The sequence below is a fragment of the Lissotriton helveticus genome, chromosome 4_1 (assembly GCF_964261635.1).
Source record: "Lissotriton helveticus chromosome 4_1, aLisHel1.1, whole genome shotgun sequence".
NCBI lineage: Eukaryota > Metazoa > Chordata > Amphibia > Caudata > Salamandridae > Lissotriton > Lissotriton helveticus.
In genome coordinates this window covers 1,901,785,207-1,901,804,537 of record NC_136063.1, presented here as the reverse complement: position 1 = coordinate 1,901,804,537, position 19,331 = coordinate 1,901,785,207, and the positions used below count along the sequence as shown (strand labels likewise).

The following is a 19,331-nucleotide window of genomic DNA, read 5'->3' as shown; positions in this document are numbered from 1 at the left end:
TTGGTTATGCATTGTTTCCTTGTAGCTGCATAAATGGAAGGCCAGGCACCTGCTGGCCTTATGATCTCCCATGTCTCTACCCTTGTAGGTACTATGAATGAATGTCTGCTGTTGGGAAAAGGATGAAATGGAAAACTATAGAGCAATGCTCTGCCAGTGCATTAGCGCAGCTGTACTTGGATATGTCAGGCAGGAAAGGCCAGATAGAGCTCCAGTACAGACTGCACTTTTCTTGTGCTTCACCTGCCACTGGTCAGAGCAGGAACAGCCATGATGAGTCCATATGATGAGTTCATATGTGTGTGCACATCCCTTTGTTAATGGCACATGCACACAAAGGGCATGAGTCCCACTCTGCTACTGTTACATTTTACTTCAATAGATCCAATAATCGCTGGAGGGCTAAAAATGCAACACCTGTGTGACTTTTCGTAAAATTCTTACGTCTCTTTCATAAAGGTGTGTTTAAATCCATGATTCCTTTCATACTAATGCCTGGTACTCTGTGTGTTTGTGTGTAAGGATATTGATAAACCTGTTTACAGGGAATCATACGAGCCACCTAATGTAGACACTCCAGTCTAAATCACCTTCCACCGTCCTAAAGTTAATAGAAAAATACTGAACACAATTTATGGGACTTATGATGACATTTTAAGGCATTTCAAACTCATGCAAGCTTTTGCTTTCATATATGTTATCGCTCTATTTTATTTAATTGTTGTGAAGAAGAAAAATGCAGGATCACTTAAGGACCATGCGGTTGAAGGCTCCCATAGGTTCTATATGCGTATTTCTACCAGTTCCTAGACTTGATGCACAAGTTACTTACCTTCGGTAACGATGTATCTGTAAGAAATATTAGTTAGTATTAGATTCCTTACCTTAGAATATCCCCAGGCGTCAGACTAGATTCAGAACTTTTTCGTCAGCAGTACCCCTGCGCATCGCTAGGCGTCGTCTGCGGCTCTGCGTCTGTCGTCGTGATCGCAAGGATGATGTTGTCGCAGTACTTAGACGCCGCCCTCGCGCGCTGACGTCAGTTCTGTACATAGCTTTCCGCGGCAGTAATGCAGAGCAATTATAAAAACCGACACTGGTGCCATGAAACTAGGGCCCTGAAAGGAATGTCCTTAACCCTAGATATCGGTTCGCAGAACGGGGAGGATGGGTGGGGCAGTAAGGAATCTAACACTAACTAATGTTTCTTACAGATATATCGTTACCGAATGTAAGTAACTTGTGCATCTGAAAGAAACACGTTAGTGTTAGATTCTTTACCTTAGAATAGATACCCCAGCAATACCAACCCCGGTGGTGGGTCTGTGAACCAAGATCACACCAGAGAGTCCTGGAGAACAGAACGGCCGAAAAAGCCATCTCTCCGGACTTGGCTGTCCAGGCAGTAGTGCCTAGCAAATGTGTGCAGCAAAGCCCACGTAGCTGCCTGACAGATGTCCTGCAAGGGGACTCCCGGACCCAGGGCAGTAGAAGCCGCCGTGGCCCGAGAGGATTGGGCGCGCAGCCCAACAGGAGGCTCCTTTTTCGCCAAGGACTAGCAAACCTTGATGCACAAGACTACCCACCGAGAGATGGTCCGCTTGTGCACCGCCCGTCCCTTCTTAGCGCCCGCGTAACCAACAAAGAGCTGGTCGTCCACCCGGAACTGGCGTGTGCGATCTAGATAGAAGGAGAGCGCACATTTTGGGTCTAGACGGTGGAGCCTCTCTTCCTTCTTCGAAGGATGCGGAGGCGGAAAGAAGGTGGGCAAGGTGATGGACTGCCCGATGTAAAAGGCTGTGACTACCTTAGGCAGGAAAGAAGGACGAGTCCTCAGAACAACTTTGTCCGGATGGAGAGAGAGGAAAGGAGGTTTTGAAGATAGAGCCTGGAGCTCACTCACTCACCCACTGAGGCATCACAAAGGGAACAGGAGGGAACATGTGTGTGATGCCATTCAAGAATCTATTTACAACAGGGGACTTGAAAACAGAAGTCTGATCAGGAAGCCTTAAGAAGGCTGAAACAGTCGAGAGGTAGCCCTTGATAGTGCCCAGAGCAGAGCCCTGCTGGGCAAGAGACAGAAGAAAGAAGAGAACCTCTGAAAGGGGGGCAAAGAGTGGATCCACAGCCTTTGCTGTGCCCCATGCCACAAATTTGTTCCCCCTGCAGGCGTATACCGTTTTTGTGGAGTGACGCCTGGCTGCCAGAATCACATCTCAGACTTCAGGAGGCAAGTCAAATGGCCTCAACTGTCGCCACTCAGTGTTCAGTGTTCAAATAACTTTATTCGATTGTTAGCATGACAATCATAAAAGCACAATTCATAAGCATACAATTAAAAACAAGTGATCCATTCAATTTGTGAAATGAGAGGTTACATGAGCAGTCTAAAACAAGAGCAACAGGCAGAATAAACACTTTAAAAATATAAATAGTTATAACAAAGATAAAAAGTTAACGATATGCCTAACAACAGCAGCGTAGTTATCCCTCCATACTTTTCCTGAATGTAATTGCTAATTTCAGAAAACTGCATACAAATAAGGTGCAGTCACAGTTCAGGAGTTGAAGGTAATAAAGTGCTGGTTTAATCTGTGCAAATTTCAGTTCTTTGAGGCGTGGTTTTAAGTATAGCCTCCGGGGTACTATGTAATAAGGACAAATAAATAAAAAGTGCGCCAGATCTTGCGGAGACTTTCCGTCGCAGCCGCAAGCTGGCAACACTTGGCCTCGATGGGCCCCACTCGGTACCGCCAGTAAAAGATGAAACAAATCAAAACGGAACCTTATTAATAAATAACGTTCATAGCCAGTCATGGGCCAAGATAAGTATGGTTCCATTTGTAGACAGGTTTTAAGTAGTGCATGTTTCCTAACACTGTCTTTCTGTAGCTCGGCCTCTTCCCGGGCTAAGTACCTGGTTGTCATAAATGTATTTTTCACAAAGGTGACATCCAATTTAGTGGTAGAGTCTGGGGTTAAAAACAAATCAGACCGTCCTATTTCAGTAAAACAATCACTAATGTACTTCAGCCACGGAACCTTAAACCTACCCTCCCATGTTAGGGCTTCTTTTAATATATCATGGGTAAGAGGTATATCATTATTTAGCCAGCAGTTCAACCAACACAACAGGGGATTAGCTGCTATTCTATCGCTTAAATAGGGCACCCCTAGCTCCTCATGTAAAGAGAAGTTTCCAGTTCCCCTTGGCAGCCTCAATATCTGCTTCAGGAAGTTATTTTCTACAACCTCCAGGTCCCGCATCTGGCTATAGCCCCAGAGCTCGCCTCCGTAGCAAGCAACGGCGATGCTCTTTGCCTGATATAATTTAAGCAAGGCAGCCACCGGACTATTGCCAATTTTTCTTGCGAAATCAAGTATGGCCGCATTGACGCGGGTTACCTCGCCCTTCTTCCTCAAGACAGCGGGGCCCCAAGATAGTTGGTGATCAAAAAGGACCCCGAGGTATGAGAAGGTTCTGGTGGTTGGAATTTTTTCCCCATTTATATTAAAAAGGTTGGATTTTCGTGACCCCAGGCCTGTCTTCATAACATAAGACTTAGAGTTGTTAATACTTAAGCCTCGAGACTCCATGAAATCAAAGAAAGATTTTAAAAGTGTCTGGAGGCCGATTGCTGTCCTTGAAAAAAGGACAGCATCGTCTGCGTAGAGCAGAACTGGAACGCCTTTCCGACCTACGTAGGGGTAATCTGCTCCGGGTTTTAGCAAGTGTTCCTCTAACTCGTTAATATACAAGTTAAAGAGGAATGGAGCTAGGATACACCCCTGTCGAACACTCCGATTAATTCTGATATCCCCGTCACTTTCAGATCTTGGGTGTATCGAACATTAGCTCTTGTGTCGGAGTGCAGGTCAGCCAGTAGATTAATTAAATTCTGCTCTACACCCATCTTTAGCATGGTGTCCCATAACTTGCCTCTGTCCACACAGTCGAATGCGGACGATAAGTCCATAAAAGCCATGTGGACTGTTCCCTGCCGGGCCATGGTATATTTACCTATAATCAAATACAGGTTCAGGCACTGGGTAACTGTCGAGTGACCAGGTCTGAAGCCATATTGTATTGGGGATATAACATTGTTCTCATTTGCCCATGCAGTTAATCTATTCAGGATTACACCCCCTACCACTTTGGCTACCGAGTTAATTAAAGATATTGGCCTGTAGCATGACGGGCTTCTACGATCACCCTTTTTAAAAACGGGCACTATAGTCGATACCCCCCACGACTTTGGGCATCCAGAGGCCACAGCTGCATTTACTACAGCAGTAAGGACAGGGGGCCATAATGAGATACAAGATTTAAAAAGGTCCGGAGGCAAGCCATCCGGGCCAGGGGCCTTATTGCTAGTTAACCCTTGAATGCCCTTCTCTACTTCATTGACTGAAAAGCCCAAAAAATTCTCCATAGGAGCCGAAAGGTCGTGTTCAGCCTGTTGCTCATTGCTTTTAAAAATTGCACTAAAATGAGTGACCCAATCCTCCTCTGGGATGTTAGTGCCAAGTGCGATGTCACTGAGATCGTCAAAAAAAGGTTTATTAATAATTTCCCAGAATTAATGGGTCAAGCAGCGACTCCCAGGTACGCGCCTTAATTTCTTTTTTTCGTTTAGAAAGTGATTTCTTATAAATCAATCGCAGAATTTTGATTTGGCCTGAATCTCTGGGTTTGGTTTTTAGCGCTTTTCTCAAATCTCTGCTTGCCTTAGAACAAGAGTGGTCAAACCATTTAGGGGTGCTTCTGGTTTGTCCTTTCACTGGGGCTGTTAACATGGATCCTACTGATGACACCACAACCTCAAAAACAGCTAGGGTTTGCTCTGAGGATGTGGCTGGTGACACACAAACCACAAGTTCCTCACCACATGACCTATTGATTTCGGTATACAGGTTTTCACAATTTACCATTGACCATTTCAATCGACGCTTACCATTTATACATTTCAAGGTTCCCCGGCCTTCACAGTTCATTCGCTGTTCAAATACTCCACCACCCAGTCTAATAGTTATGGGATTATGGTCACTATAGAGGTTTGTTTTAATAGTGAATCTGGAGGCCTGATTGGCAAGATCAGCAGATAGTAATATGTGATCTATAAAGGACCCATGGCCTGAACCTTTAAATGTAGAGACATCAAAGACCTTGGACTCCGGCACCATAGACATGGCTACAGTTACGTTATTTTCATTCAACAAATCGTTGAGACAAATTCCACGCCTAGAGTGGTCAAAATGAAAACCGTTCACTCTATTACAGCCCAAAGATCCCATAGGGGTAACTCCTGGGTTACCACACGGGTGAACATTAAAATCACCTGCAATCAATAAATCTCGTGACAGAGTGCCTGCTCCCTCTCTCAGCATCTCATTCAAACGCAGTATATTACATTCCCCTTGACTATTTATAGCGTTGTAAAAATTAATTAAAGTCAAGGCATGTTTACCTCTCTTCAATTCCAGCACTTGAATATTCTGATTTTCATGATACCGATTACTTACTTGACAGGTAAGTGCCAGGTTAATAAAGATAGCCAGGCCCCCCTTTGCTCTTCCACTGATTGAGGGAGCTGCTGGCCTCAAAAAACTTTGATAACCCTCAATAAAAGCATTATTATCTTCCATCCATGTCTCTTGGAGGCATATAACTGCGTGTTTCTTAACAAATGCCAGCCAGACAGGATCACATATTTTATCAACCAAACCCGCTATATTCCAGGAGACTAAACTCGCATTACAAATATCAACAGGTTCTGTTCCAATGACAAGCTCTGTGGTTATAGGTTCTAAAAGCGATCGATTAAGTTGTTCTGAGTGGGTGTCTCCCTGGATTTCAACTGTAGAAGGGTTAGGTTCTTCATGGGTTGGAAGAGGGCTAAAAGCCTTAGGCAAATCATGCGATGTACTGGTGTACTCATATAATGCGGGGCTATCCGTTAGAAGATCTATATCTAGCTCTACCTGACTATTGGTATCTAATTCAACAGCTGGAAGAGGAACAATTAATGCTTGTATAGCCCTAATTTCCCCATGTACTAGTTTGCTTTGCATATGACCAGTATGTATTAGTGTGGTTGGAGCGACATATAGTCAGTCGACCCCCTCCAAACCACTCTGATCATAGAAAGCGTCAAACCTATTTGAAATAGGTACATTATAGTGGATATTAGGATATGTTAAATGAGAGTGATCACGATGGTGATACATCTCGTGTGAGGCCTCCCGTCTCTCGTGATAAATTGCTGGGTGATTAGCCTGTCTGGTCTCCCAGGATATATTTCTCCCATACTGTCTTTGATCTCCTACGGTATAGTGTCCACGATTCCTTGGAGTTACTCCATCATGATATTGATTAAAATTATCGTAAGTTTTCTCCTGCTCTAGTGTGGAGTATGGGTACACTTTGCCTAAACTGTGATCACTTGAGGGATAAAAGTAACTTAGATCCATGGTACGGATCAAACTGCTAATCGGGCCATCCCTCCAACTGATAATGTGCCTTGCCACACGATTGTCCTTGAAGTTGACAACAATGCAATCACCCTCAGTAGATTTAAATCTGTGCCCCACCCAGTTGACCCTCCTAACATTTGTTATTTTGCCACTTATGTGAGGAGGGATTGGTCTATGGGTGGTTAGCCAGTGACTCACTTTGTTTTTCAAATCCCCATAGCTCTCAACCTTGCCATCTTCTAATTGCGGTACACCAATCATTACTATGGTGTATAAGTGGGATTCAGGGGGGAGATTAATGTGGGTGGGTTTATTTGGTTGTGTCAGCTTTGGTGTTTGCACTAATCGTGTATTTATGGCTGTATTTTGTGTTGGTATTGGCCTTTGAGGATCAACCTGATCATCAAGTGAATCAGGGAATAAAACTTCCGCGGCCCATTCACTCTCATCGTTTCCAATTGTGGAACCATCTGGGATGGTGGGCAGACTCGGAGCTAGTACCGTTTGGATATTTACACATACAGGCAGGATTGAGATGTTATGGTCTATAGCACCCAGGGAGGGAGTAAGTAACGAATTGGAGCTATCACTATGGTTTTTTTTCTTATCTCGTGTCTTTTTAGTGTTAGTTTGCTTATGAGTGCTGTTAACCTGTAAAGGACTAACCTTCGGTATGGGTGCACTAAGAATTTTTAACATGCTCGTAGTGTCATCTTTTTGAGACTTTTCAAACTTCACTAAGGTTTGCTCTATACTAGTGATTCTTTCACTTATAGGCTGCAAAAGAGATCTGACTAGGTGTTCCAGTTCTGTGAGATATGAGTTATCTGATGTACTTGCCCTTTCAGTCTGGCTTGTCTGGTCTATGAAAGTTTTATTGTACTCTGGATGTATTTCATTAGGCAATGATAATACACCCTGGTTAGATGACATTACAATCAGATTAGGGGTTTTATTAGTTGGTTTGGCCAATCTAAAATTTACCCAAACATCCTTTGCTGAGGGTTTGTGATTACCTAAAGGTCGGTATGTTTTCCTCACTATCGATTTAGTTTTTTTCCTATATCGTCGTTTCGTCTTTTTTGGGGAAGATGTTTTATCTGCAGCTATTATATTTGCAAGAGGTGAACTTCCAACGGGTTCATCCCCTGACCTTAGGGGGTTTCATTGCATAACTCCCAAATGAGATGAGCACAGATTTTACCCAGAATTAAAAATTAACAAAGGGCTGCCTTCAATGATATTTAGTGGAATAGGGGAGGCTAATAATGCATTTTTCCTACTACTTTGACCACTAGGCAACCCAGTAAAGGATTGCAATAAAAGTGACTCCTCCAAGTTAATTGAAGAATCTGCAGTATTGTTATTAGCAGTAGTATGCAATGAAAGATTGCGAAAACACATATTTGGTGTCAATGAAAGACGCCTCTCCGTATTTTGTATAGCATCTGCTACTATACCTATAGTCTTTTGTAGCATTAAGTCAATGGCTGTAATAGACGTTAGAGGTGTAGATGGAACAGTCTTATTTCTAGTCGACGATCTTGTAGCCACAGGGGTTTTTCTGACTTTAGTCATCATGTAGGAGGTGTCCAAAAAGACGAATAAAGTACTGGGCACTAAAAAAGAGCTTAACTCAGCAAATATAACAAGACACACGAGCAATAAGTTGACCAGATATAACACTGTCACCTTGTGCTGTATCCCAGGATAATGGCGATGAAAGGGGGGTGGCCCGTCCCGTCTCCCTCTGTTCCCTGAAGGCCACAGAGGGCCCGCCCTTTGCCCGGGCTTAGCCCGGGCTTAGCCCGCGCGCGTCCCGCGACGCGGAGGTAGGGCTGGATTCTTAAACGCCTCCGGGCGCGGAAATGCTGCGGGTGGGCGTGGCAGTCCCGCTTGGTGTACAGGGGGTTGTAGTCCCCCCGCACTGCGGCCGCTGAGCTGGTAGTTTGCGGCGGCGGGGGGGACAAGCTGCCAACAGCGCACTCGCCGTGCACAAGAAATCAGGGTTTTCAGGTATTTTCACGGATCTCTCCTCAAAGCGTCCCTCTGGTTAAGGTGACTCCCGCTCCCCCGAGGGAGGGCTGGATTCTTAAGTGCCTCCGGGCGCGGAAATGCTGCGGGTGGGCGTGGCAGTCCCGCTTGGTGTACTGGGGGTTGTAGTCCCCCCGCACTGCGGCCGCTGAGCTGGTAGTTTGCGGCGGCGGGGGGGACAAGCTGCCAACAGCGCACTCGCCGTGCACAAGAAATCAGGGTTTTCAGGTATTTTCACGGATCTCTCCTCAAAGCGTCCCTCTGGTTAAGGTGACTCCCGCTCCCCCGAGGGAGGGCTGGATTCTTAAGCGCCTCCGGGCGCGGAAATGCTGCGGGTGGGCATGGCAGTCCCGCTTGGTGTACTGGGGGTTGTAGTCCCCCCGCACTGCGGCCGCTGAGCTGGTAGTTTGCGGCGGCGGGGGGGACAAGCTGCCAACAGCGCACTCGCCGTGCACAAGAAATCAGGGTTTTCAGGTATTTTCACGGATCTCTCCTCAAAGCGTCCCTCTGGTTAAGGTGTCGCCACTCAATCTCCACGCATGTAGGTGGAGACTGGACATGTTCGGGTGGAGGAACGTCCCCTGCTGCTGCGACAGACGGTCCTCCTGAAGAGGCAGACGAATCGGGGGATCGACTGACATGCTGAGTAGCTTGGGATACCAGTATCTTCGTGCCCAGTCCGGAGCCACAAGGATGACCTAGGCCCGGTCTCGCCTGATCTTCTTCAGCACTCTGGGCAGAAGTGGTATAGGCGGAAAGGCGTACAACAGACCGCAGCTCCACTTGTGACGAAAAGCGTCTCCAAGCAAGTGCCCCCTTGGTAATTCCAATGCGCAGAACTGATGACATTGCACATTCTCTTCGGTGGCAAATAGATCTAACCAAGGCTCTCCCCACTGCAGAAAGAGATCTTGCGCCACGTCCGAGTTCAGACGCCAATCGTGATACATCATGCACCTGCGGCTGAGTTCGTCTGCCCTTGCGTTCAGGGAACCTGCCAGGTCGGCAGTCGGGACACGACTTGTCATCGTGGTCGGCCCGAGACAGTAGAGGCACCGACGGTGGGGATCGGTCACCGACATCAAGAGGCGACAGTCCTCGCAAGGTTTAAACCCAGGCATCCCTATCGGCACCGCTAGTCGAAGGTCGACTCGAGAAAAGATCAAAAGTGATCCAAAAAGTTAGTCAAAAAATTACTGGAGTACTGCTCTTCCCAAATCTGCGCTTGCTGAGGAGTAAAATGAAGAACTGACGTCAGCACGCGAGGGCGGCGTCTAGGTAGTCTGACGACGTCATCCCGGCGATCATGACGCGACAACAGACGCGGAGCCTCAGACGCCGCCTAGCGACGCGCAGGGGTCCTGCTGACAAAAACTTTCCGGATCCAGTCTGATGCCTGGTGATATTCTAAGGTAAGGAATCTAACACTAACGTGTTTCTTTCAGATTGACCCCTTTTGACCTCTATAAAAGTTGGATGCAGTGGTATTTGGAGTTGTCTTTCTTTAAACTGTATTTAGTGCATGTTATTGATGATATTCATATTTCCTGTCTTTTATTTGTTGAGAGGAAGGTCCAAGTCACAGATTTGACATTGAATGCACTGGAAGATATTGTTGACCTGTTTCATGCCGAAGCTGTTGTTCTGTTGTTTTTGGGTGTGGTGGACAATAGAGGTAGGGCATTTACTAAATAATGTTTGCTACCTCTACTTTTGAGAGTTTAGTATCATGTCTACTACTGCACTCTACTATGGTAACTGAGAATTTGCATCGTCATCATTCATATATTTATATTAACATCCATCACTTTACTTCCTATTATTGGTCACCTAATGAAACAAAAAAGGCTTGTTGCAGGTTTGAGAAATCTAGTATGGGAGGTCCCAAGGCAACCCGAATTGACTGGGCCACAAATGTATCAACATAGTCGTTTATTACTGGTATCCTGCCAATTCTCCAACTTAAATATAACAGCTTTATTACATACAGAAGCAAAATCCATTCGGAATCTAAAATGCCATACAACAGCACCATCTGCTGCTGGAATGAGTTAGCCTTGTTTCGGTAGCTATTTGTTCTTTTCTGTTCAGATGATATTATTATACTTACTCTATGCCCTGCGTCTTCCAACTGGCCCTATCTACCTACTACTGTAACATCAAAACAAAGTGGTGTCGTCCCCCTAAAACAGAGGAAACCAAAGAGCGTGGTCTCCAGTCCAAGAATTCTCTCTCTCTCACTCCCTTCCCTCTTTCTAACTTAATTACTATCTCTGTTGATACATCCTAGCTTGTTCATCAACACAGCTATTCAGGGGTCTTTCAGTGGGACCATAATAGGGACGGACATAACGCAGTCAGCGTGTGGTGGGTTCCTTTTGTTTTTTAACTTGGAAATTGAATTGCACTGCTTTTTGTGGCTAGTTTAAATTATATTTCTAAACCAACTACCGTACCTATATTGCCTTACTACACAACTTAAACGCTAACACGGTGCCCGTCCTTAGAGCGGAACCGCCTGAAGATTAGCATTCTAGTTGTTTGACTCCTTTAGGCTCCCTCCCTCACTTCCTATATAGACACGGATGCAGCGATCGCGCAGTGGGCGCGCTGGTGGTGTGCCAAAGGCAAGCCCGTCTGTGTCCGAAATGCGCTCACTGCCAGAACCCCTGCCCTTTTCCCCCGGTACTCATACTCGCACAACCAACTACTATGTTTCAATTACGGCAAATGCGTATTGCACAAACTACTGCTGAACTCAACCTCTCCAACGCCTCTGTGTTGCAATCTGTGTGGATGGGTGGCATCTCCCTCAACTACCACAAATACTGGTGAACGAAAAATGATCAACATAAGTAACACTAACCCATGGCATGAGAATAATAGCTCTTGTGAAGTTCTACATCCACAAATAAAAATCTTAAACCCATTAAGTGTATTTTACTGAACACCAGGTCTATGGGGAAACACAAATTCCAATTAGAATGTCTGATACAAGTAGGGGACCCGGATCTGGTTTTTCTAACTGAAACGTGGGCAAATGAAAATAGTGATCCTGGCTGGCATCTAGCAATTCCAGCTGGATACGTTGTCACTAACTCTGATAGAATAGGGGCAAAGGGTGGAGGAATTGCCATAATTAATCGCTCTCACTATACAGCCAGATTCACTCCAGAGTCTATAGTAGACGCTGAAGCAATGTTTTTTAGTATAAAACTCAACAACGCAGAAGTATTTCCAGGTCTATTAATTTATAGACCCCCCGGCCCTAGATCTTCTTTCACGATCTCCCTCCACACATATCTGGAGTCATGTCTAAATACAGATTCCTTTACCATACTAGGTGATTTTAACTTCCATTTGGAAGACAATAATAATTCTGATACTGCAGGGCTATTAGACAAATTAGCCAGCTTTGAATTAAATCAAATTGTTGGTGAGTCCACACATATAGCAGGGCACACACTAGAAAGTATCTGCACCAATAACTCTCATATAGAGGTTAAGAAGGTCTGCCCTTTGCCTTGGTCCGACCATTCTGCAGTGCACTTTACCATCATGCTAGCAACATCCAATAGTGGACGGAGCTTCCGACCCCTGACTAATACACATCGTGCCTGGAAGTCAGTCAGTAAAACTGACCTTGGGTCAGCACTTAGCGATAGGCATCCAACCTCTACTGACGCTAATCAAGCTGCCACAGACTTTCACAACTGGTTAAATAGAGCTGCAAACAAGGTTGCACCTGAAATGACTATGCAACCTCGACATAAAAAGGTCTTGTCTCACTGGTACTCTGCAGATCTTAAGCTAGTAAAAATGAAGTGCAGCCAAAAAGAACGTATCTGAAGATCTCAATATGATGCTGCACAAAAGAAAGTATATTGTGCTGCTCTTGAAGAATATAGGGTCGCAATCATACTGCCTATTATACTGCCAAAATCCAAGAAGCCACAATTCTCCAAAAGAACTGTTCAAACAGTTTCTGCATTGTTAAAGTGTCCACGGGATGCAACTTTCACTCCAGACCAAAAATTTGTAGACAAATTAGCTAATTTTTTTCAAAGCAAGGTTCAATCTGTATAGAACAGCCTCTTAAAATCAGCTAAGGATACAGTGGGAAATGTTTCAGCTCAGTCTGAACACAAGGTCGAGCACTGCGGCCTACCGCAATTTCCACTATTGGCAGAGGAGAATGTGGCGGACCTGTTGTTAAATATCAAATCAGGCTCTACCCTGGACCCCTGCCTGCCGTATATACTATATCTGGCCCCAGAGGAGATAAGCACCTCATTATCCCATGTACTAAATCAAATTCTGATTTCAGGAGATTTTTCGAAGGCATGGAAAAAAGCCTGTATCCACCCCTCCTAAAAAACCTAAGTTGGACCCACTAGACGAAAAGAATTATCGTACCATCTCCTGCTTGCCTCTGGCTGCCAAAGTTCTTGAGGAGGCCATAAACGTAGAACTAACATCTTATCTTGAGACTAATAACATCCTTCATAATACACAACATGGCTTCTACGGAGACAGCCTTGATTATGGCAGCAGAGGAAATACGTAAGGTGATGGATGAGGGCAGGAAGGGCTATACTGGTCCTGCTCGATTTAACAGCAGCCTTTGATACCATGAGCCATGCGGTATTAACACAAAGACTACAGGATGTAGGTATCAGTGGTACTGCTCTTGCCCTCCTATCCTCCTTTTTCTCGTCTAGAAAACAAAAGATCCCCCGTGATGGATATCGATCAAAGGAATTTATACTCCCTGGTGGAGTTCCTCAAGGCTCGGCCTTATCCCCTAGACTTTTTAATATTTATGTAGTCCCTCTGGCTAAATGAATAAAAATCTACAGCTTTACGCTGGTGTCATATGCTGATGACACTCAGCTTATAGTGTCTGTAACGCAGTCAGTGGATGCTATGGCAGCTGATTTCTGCAACTGTACCTCTGCTTTGATGACCTGGATGAGTTTTAGAAGTTGAACACTGATAAAACTGAGGTCCTGGAGGTTGGTCAGAAAGCTTCGATCTGGAATCATCTATGGTGGTCCACTGCAGGCGGTACCTGTCCCGTGCCGGGTATCAAGGCTAGGAACCTCGGATTCATGTTCGACAAAGACCTCACCTGGGCCTTGCATATCAATCAAGTTTCTTCTACCTGCTTCTTTATGTTAAAAGGCCGAGGAAGATTCTTCCATTCATCCCCTTCTCTTTGAGGAAAACAGTGGTAGTAGCCACTATTCTGTCCAGAATTGATTACTGTAATGCTCTCTATTTGGGAGCAGGCATTGCTCAATTTGCTAAACTTCAATCCATTTAGAACGCGGCAGCTAGAATTTTGCTCAAGTTACCTGAACATCACCATACATCAAAAGCTATAAAACAGCTTCACTGGCTCCCAGTTCGACGACGTGTCAATTTTAAGACGCTTTGCTTGGTGCACAAAGCCTTGTTTGGTGGTGGGGCTGGGGATGTGAAATCCTTGTTTTCCCGTTACCTCCGTTCACGGACTTTAAGGTCAGCCACTCTTGGCCTGGTACAACTCCCCAAGATAAAAAGAGTAAGGTGTGGAGGAAAACGGTTCTCCTTCCTGGCATCCAAACTTTGGAACTCACTGCCTGCACACTTGAGAAGGTTACCAAATAGATCGGTCTTTAGGAAAGAAATCAAAACATGGCTTTTTTCCCAACCCTAAATATGTCTGTTGTTATGTTCAGCCACTTTACCCCAGCGCCAAGACGCCTCGGCAGTAGTGCGCTTTATAAATACCCTCAGTCAGTCAGTCAGTCAGTAACACCGAAACCAGACGTAGCGTTTGTCTCTTTGTGAGCAAAACAGGGCATCAAGAATTGAATCTTTTGAGAAACCGGAAGCAGGTGAACCTTTCAGCATGCCTAAGACACCTTGTCAAATGTCTTACATTTATAGACAAAAGGAACCATATACCCATATATCCCAGCCAGGAGAAATTACTTGCACTGACAACAAAAGCTTTGAGATGGAAAAAAAACTACCTTCAGGAGCCTCATCTGAGGATAGCAGGAAGAGTGTACTACTTTGATCTGAATGGAGAGGCTACAATCTTTCCCAATACAGAAGTCAGCTATTTCACTTTATCAGCATGCATGAGTGCCTCATACATACTGTACTGACCCACAGTCAGAGTTTCATTTTAGAAGCACTGAGTATAGGAATGCTTCGACTTATTCAGTTCAAGAAGGCAGAAATTCACCCACCCAGGTGATGCTGGGGTTTTGGTGGAAAGTTTATATCTGCGGATCAGCGAGCATTCTCCACCCACAATAGTAAATATGTGTATTTAGTAGCTGAGTTTACAGACCATGCAAACTGTCTTGAATACATATCTAATACAGTTTTGTCCAAAAGAGGTCCATTAGAGACTGTCCCATGCAGGAGTTTCAGGGTATCTACATACAATACTTCTTCATGCAATAATATAAATGGAAATCATAAATATAAAGCCAGTGGTTAACCTTAAAATCTGCTGTACCTATGTTTGAAACCACTGATCTACTTGGTGCCAGAGTTCCTGGGAAGGATCGAGTCAGGTCTGGTCTGGGGGCTTAGTACACAACTACGTCCACTGTAGGGGGCTGTGTTCAATTCCATAGTCACAGGTTCAAATCCTGACAGGTCCACTCAGCCTTTCATCCATCTGAGGTCGATAAAATGAGTACCATTCAGTTGGCAATAAAGATCTGTTATTCAGCACCAAGATACCATTGGGTGAACGTGCACTTCAAAATACACATTATGTTATCACCTACCAAGTAAAGTTGGTGTATTGTCTTTTTAAATCACCAACACCTATCATGAGACCCTCAAGAGAGCGAACAAGGTACAGTCTCTCAGATGTCTAGGTCTGGGAACAACAGTTCCGGATTTGTCTAAACGCATTTAAAAGTGAGATAATGATCCTAGGTCAAGCAGTCGAAAGACCTTCCAGTCCTATAATTAAATCAGAGTGAGTGACTGCATTTCTATAGCACCTCCAAAATAGTTTCTTGGTCCTACTTCCATAAGACGCCCAGCCCTCCCACAATAAACATACAAAATTCTGGGATTTTCCTTGCTGGACTTCTTCATATTTAATCACTTTATTCACCAAAAGTGCCTCTTACACGTACAGCAGGAATCCACCTACAAAGTGACAGATCTTTGCATGGTGGACTTGGACCTTGCAGTGACTGCATCCTGCTTAGACTGCAGCAATAACGTTGTCTTAAGTCTATCAGCTGAGTCCCTGAGCAAAATGTAAAAGGCCAAGAACAAAGCTGATAAATGAAGGCGTTGTAACGTATGTTGGACACTCTTTTATCAGTGATTGATTCCAACGCCTGAAACATTGAGATGTACATGATAATATTGCTCGGCAGTGATGCAGAATAACCTTAGTTACCTTATTCGAATCCTGGATGATTTTTACAGAATCACTTCCAAATTTTTCACCGTACAGTTTGAGAAGTCTCAGGGAGATTTCAGATAGTCCTGTAAGTTTTGGTTCTTTGTAGATGTACTCTTTCCCATCTTCCTCTTCGAAAAATGCCTATGGGAAAGTAAGAGGAATTCATCAAATACATAACTAAATATAATTACAGGCCCTGGGTACAATTTGTACCATATACTTGGGCCCGATTATCAGAGGCCCAGTGCAAATCAAAAAAACAGCAGCATCAGTCCAATAAAAAGGGGGTTGATCATGCAAAAGAAGGCATTTTCAGATAGATAGGTAGACACATAGATAGACAGATAGATAAACAGATAGACAGACAGACAGACAGACAGACAGATAGATGGAGATAGATAGATAGATAGATAGATAGATAGATAGATAGATAGACAGACAGACAGACAGACAGACAGACAGACAGACAGACAGACAGACAGACAGACAGATAGATAGATAGATAGATAGATAGATAGATAGATAGATCTATCTCTTTGGCTCATCTTCTAACAAGCCACTGTCATGCTTCTACTAACAGTTCTATTCTCAATCCGGCCACTTTTAACAACCTTGGTCCAATGCAAAATTCCACAATTTTTCTCAAATTTTCTCAACAACTTGAACCCTATAGATTCATTCAAAGTCAGCTTTAACTCTGAGCATGAACCAATTCAATTACAACATGAACGTCTGACCCACCCTAATGCTAATGCTCATTATGATTATGAAATGTAGTGGTTTTTTCACCAATTAATCAAGGATGCATTTTAAGACCATGCTACTTAAACACAACTACTGTTATTTAATTCTACATGCCAAGTCAAACTTGTCACCATCTTCCATCACACCCTCATCTCCAGACTACACCATATCGGAATCCAAGCCAACGCTCTCAATTGGATCTCCTCCCTTCTCTCCGGCTGAACACAGAGGATTCATCTGCCGCCGTTTTCCTCCGCACCCAAAATCATTGCATGTGGTGTCTCTCAAAGCCTACACATCTTCAACACCTACATGACTCCACTAGCAGACATTGCATGCACCCAAGAACTCAACATCATCTCTTATGCCAACAACACACAATTCATCCTATTCTTCACAAAAGGCGGTGACACCACCAGAACCAACTTTTGCAACACCATGTCTGACACCGCCACCTGCATAAAGGCCAAGTGCCTTAAACTCAACTCGGACAAAACAGATGTACTCATCTTCAGAAAGAAGACATGTGGAGACCCATTGCACTCAGCCCATCTCCCACCCCTACCAACGAGCACGCAATCTCTGAATTATCCTGGACAGCCAATTAACCATGAAACATCAGATCAACGCTGTCATTTCTGCCTGATTCCACACCCTCCACATGCTCTGCAAGATCCTCAGGTGGATCTCCACTTCATCCAGGAGAACAGTCACGCACATTCTCATCTCCAGCCGACTTGACTATGGCAGCCCACTCTGCATCAGAATAACCACACAGCTCTTAAAGCACCTCCAAACCATCCAGAACACAGCAGCAACCTTCATAAAAAAACTAGCATCTCTCCTCACCTCAAAGCTCTCCACTGGTTCCCCGTCCAGGAAATATGCTGCTTAAAACTCCTCACTCACTTCTACAAGTCCCTCCACAAATCCAGACCCGACTACACCGTCTGACATTTCATTGACCAGCCAGAGAGCTCCGTTCCTCCGAAACTCAAGACTTGGCTATTTAACCAACATGGTTTCGTGACCGCAGCTCGCAGTTCCCCAGCGCCTGGAGACCCCCGGGGTGACAAGCCATGCTTTAGAAGACTTGCTGATTGATTGATTGATTGAACCTAACTCCATTGTCTTTGTTCGGACACTCTGCTCCCAGCATGAAATCAAAAAGTCAAGAAACCACGAAAAACTAAAGCGTTGAGAAAGCCAATAGACTTTGATTCTAAAAGCCTAGCTGTTGACTTTGACAATGCTTTTTTCAGAAAAATTAAATTTTGACTGAGTAGAATATATTATATTTCTACACCCCACTGTAAAGTATATTGGTTGAAAATCAATGTGAGGCACGGAAAATTGTGTTGCGGACAATAGATTTCTTTCCACAGTGAATAAGGGTTGAATGACGGACGAGAGAAAGGTAAAAAAAAACAGTCTTTTTTAGGTCGCGCATCAGAGCACATGAGATGTCTGAAAGACCTGTTGTAGTTAGTATATGGCATGTAATCCCGCCTGCTGCTTACAATAGCCTGACTCCTGCATCAGTCTTCTTTGCTGGCTTCTTATTGGTTGGTGTTCCCGATACATCACTTCCGTTGCATCGCAAGGAGTAACGTCCAACTACAGTTTTGTTACGCTGTAAGTTTTCATTTGTTCCGCTTAGGGACTACTTCTTTTATTTTATACTGCGCAACTAAGATGCCCGGTTTCGTGTTTTTAAAAAAACTTTTGATTTGTTATCACCATTTCCCCCGCTTTATGGGTGACAATGCACATAAGTTAAATATGCACGGGTGCCGCCCTTTATATTTTAGCATGCTGCCCACATTTTTTCATTTTAATTGCAGGCGGAAATACACATTTTTTCCAAGCCAATGCCTAACATTCCTTGCTTTTGTGAAGAGTAAAGAATTGGATTTTTATTTACAAATTTGTAACTCTTTGTATAAGTGTCTTGTAATGCACTGCCGTTTTGTTGGGGTTAAATGGGGATAGAGCAGTCTGTAAATACCCATACTAGAGGCACCTTCTTGTAATCCATGTTCTCAGTGCTGGGAGCCCCTCCTGACACACTCTTCCATGCCCCACCCACATTGTTACCTCTCAATTGCCGGGGCTTCATTTAACCGGGATAGGGGCTGACTCATAATACGGTCCTTTTCTCAGTGCTGGATTCTCTCTTTTACACACCTCGGTCTTGGAGATTCCAAGTGATAACCATTTTGTGTCTCCTGTCCTCAGTACAAGATACCCCTTCGAACAACTTTTCACAATCGACACGTTTTTTCTCTTGTTACCAAACTTCCCAAGTACGTCGACTCTGCAGTATGAGTGTGGTGATTGGGCACGCAGACTAGATAATAACACCGTGGTAAGAATGAGATGGGAGGGCAGTGTATGAGGAGAGGGAAAATGGAGGTGATTCCACTGGTGTCTTCTGCTTTCTAGGTCAATGTGTAGTGAACCAGCTCCAGGTTTGTGTTCTGCACTCCTGGGTTCAACATGTCGGCACTTATGTACAGCGCATGTGCCCATAGACAAAGAATGGGCAAACCTGCTTTACATCAGGCCCTTCATCACTTTAGCAGTCTTTAGACACAGTCATTTGATCATTGGCTGTGGTCTCTGGACATTGCCTGTCGGGCTG

At 44.4% G+C, this 19,331-nt stretch overlaps 1 protein-coding gene across 2 annotated transcripts in view; it reads right to left on the bottom strand.

Moving 5' to 3' along the window:
- The window catches only part of DOCK11 (dedicator of cytokinesis 11), a 1,219,508-nt gene that overhangs the window by 146,287 nt on the left and 1,053,890 nt on the right, over positions 1-19,331 (bottom strand). For both annotated transcript variants that reach the window (XM_078688544.1, XM_078688546.1), the window contains one exon: positions 15,938-16,084. In XM_078688544.1, coding sequence (XP_078544670.1) covers positions 15,938-16,084 — 147 coding nt within the window. The remainder of the gene's footprint in view (positions 1-15,937; positions 16,085-19,331) is intronic.